At 45.6% G+C, this 1,847-nt stretch overlaps 1 protein-coding gene across 1 annotated transcript in view; it reads left to right on the forward strand.

The window, feature by feature from the left end:
• Positions 1 to 790: 790 nt before the first annotated feature.
• PDE6D (phosphodiesterase 6D, cGMP-specific, rod, delta) overlaps positions 791 to 1,847 on the forward strand; it is a 9,373-nt gene continuing 8,316 nt past the window's right edge. Inside the window, exon 1 of the mRNA XM_008946884.1 lies at positions 791 to 874. Within this exon, the coding sequence (XP_008945132.1) occupies positions 793 to 874 (82 nt within the window). The 5' untranslated portion in view covers positions 791 to 792. The remainder of the gene's footprint in view (positions 875 to 1,847) is intronic.

Here is a 1,847-nt window from a genome sequence, read left to right on the forward strand (position 1 = left end):
GAGGCTGCCACAGGGCCTCGGGCTTCCTGACACCTCTGTCCCTGTCCAAGGTGGCATCAGGCAGGTGTGGGGGCTCCTTGTTCTGCTGTGTTGGTGTAAGTTACGTTACAGGAGAGATTTTTCAAAGGTGTGCTGTATTTCACAGTTGTGTGTAACTTCAGTGACCGATTCACTGATCTGGGCCTTTTGAAAGCTGGCACAGCCTCACTTGCTGAGAGTGAGAAGAGAGGATCTCTCTTTGCTCAGCACTCAGCAGCTAAAGAATTCCCACGAGTGGCAGTTGCCAGGTCAACAGCAATAGAATAACCCTTGATACTAATATTTTGTAAAGTAGGAAAACAAGCTCCATCGGGTGTTATTCTCTTTCTAATGCTACATAGGAAGCACTTCTTTTTCTAGCATTTCTCAACGGCTGACGAACAGCAATTGTTTTTGTCAAATTATCTGTTATTGTTAGCAATTCTCTTGCTTCTCTGCAGCACAGTGTCATTGCCTTTATCCTTTAGAAGTGATGGAAAATGATAAATGATTAACAAGCTTCAGTCTAAAGAGAAAACTAAAACTGTGACTATACAACTCTTGTTGCATTCATTCTAGTCAGGAATTGGTTTGTTCATTTATTTTCTGGGAAAAACCCTCTTTTGCTTGGCCTCCAGAGAATCAGAAAATGTGATTGAAACTCAGCTGGAGTAGCCTATTTCAGGGCTTAGCAAAGAATACTAAAGTACATAAAGAATACATTTAGAGATGTAGGTAGCTTTTTTCCTTAATTACTTCCCAATCAGAAATTGGATGAACCTTCGGGATGCAGAAACAGGGAAAATCCTCTGGCAAGGAACAGAAGATCTGTCTGTCCCTGGAGTGGAGCACGAAGGTACTGTGTGGCCTTACTGTGCATTTTGGGGCTGGGTGATGCTGCGTGCCTAGGTCACCAGAGTTGGGGGCATACCCCTGCTTTGATGTCCTGGCTGTGACTTTACACCTTCAGAAGCTTCCACCAGAATAACTTGGAGACATGTGGAGAAGAGTGGGAGTGGATCGGTGGCTGGCAAAGGGCACAAGTTAAACAATGCTTAGCAGGGAGCTCAGCTAGGTAAGGAACAAGTGGCTGACCTTCTCTAGGTTGAGTGTTAGTTCCAAAATTAAAAGTACAAAAAGATACTGACTTTTCTCAGTATAACAACAGGGTTCAGTCAAGGTAGGGGTCAAATGGAGAACCAGTGGTAAAGAAACACACACAGTTATTACCTTGCCTGGCCACAACGGTCCTAATACTGTCCTGCACTACATGCGAACTCTGCTTTAAAATGGCATTCATGGCACATTTTTTCTGCTCTCCTGTCCCTCTGTCATTGCGAGGAAGGCCTGTTGCCCTCCCACTTATGTCCTTGCCAAGTAGCAGGGGACTTCATTGTCCCTTACTCTTGCCTGCTTGTGACAAAGCACTGTGATAGGTAAGACCCTTTGCCAACAGCTTTGGTTTGGCACTGTGAAGAGTCTGACTTCACTGAATTAATTTTGAAGGCTTTTCTATTACATCAGTACCACAGCCAATCTCCAGTAAGTGGAGTGAACTTGGCCATTCAATTATGCCAGTCTTTTCCTGACCACTTGCCCAATATAGAATGATATTATCATTAACAGGCAGAGCAGCAGCCAAACTCCTCCCTCCACTCCCACATCACACACCAGAGACCCAAAGTGCCAGGCAGCCAGAGGGAGGAACAAGTCAATGCACTCACCCACTGCAGTGGATGTGAAGAAGGAAGCAAAGCAGGCAAGGAGCCAAGCCATGGGCAATGGTAGCAGTCGGGCCATGAGCCCAGTTATACAGCAGGGGCCCTGAG

This window comes from Merops nubicus, unplaced genomic scaffold, assembly GCF_000691845.1.
Source record: "Merops nubicus isolate BGI_N331 unplaced genomic scaffold, ASM69184v1 scaffold14089, whole genome shotgun sequence".
Lineage (NCBI taxonomy): Eukaryota > Metazoa > Chordata > Aves > Coraciiformes > Meropidae > Merops > Merops nubicus.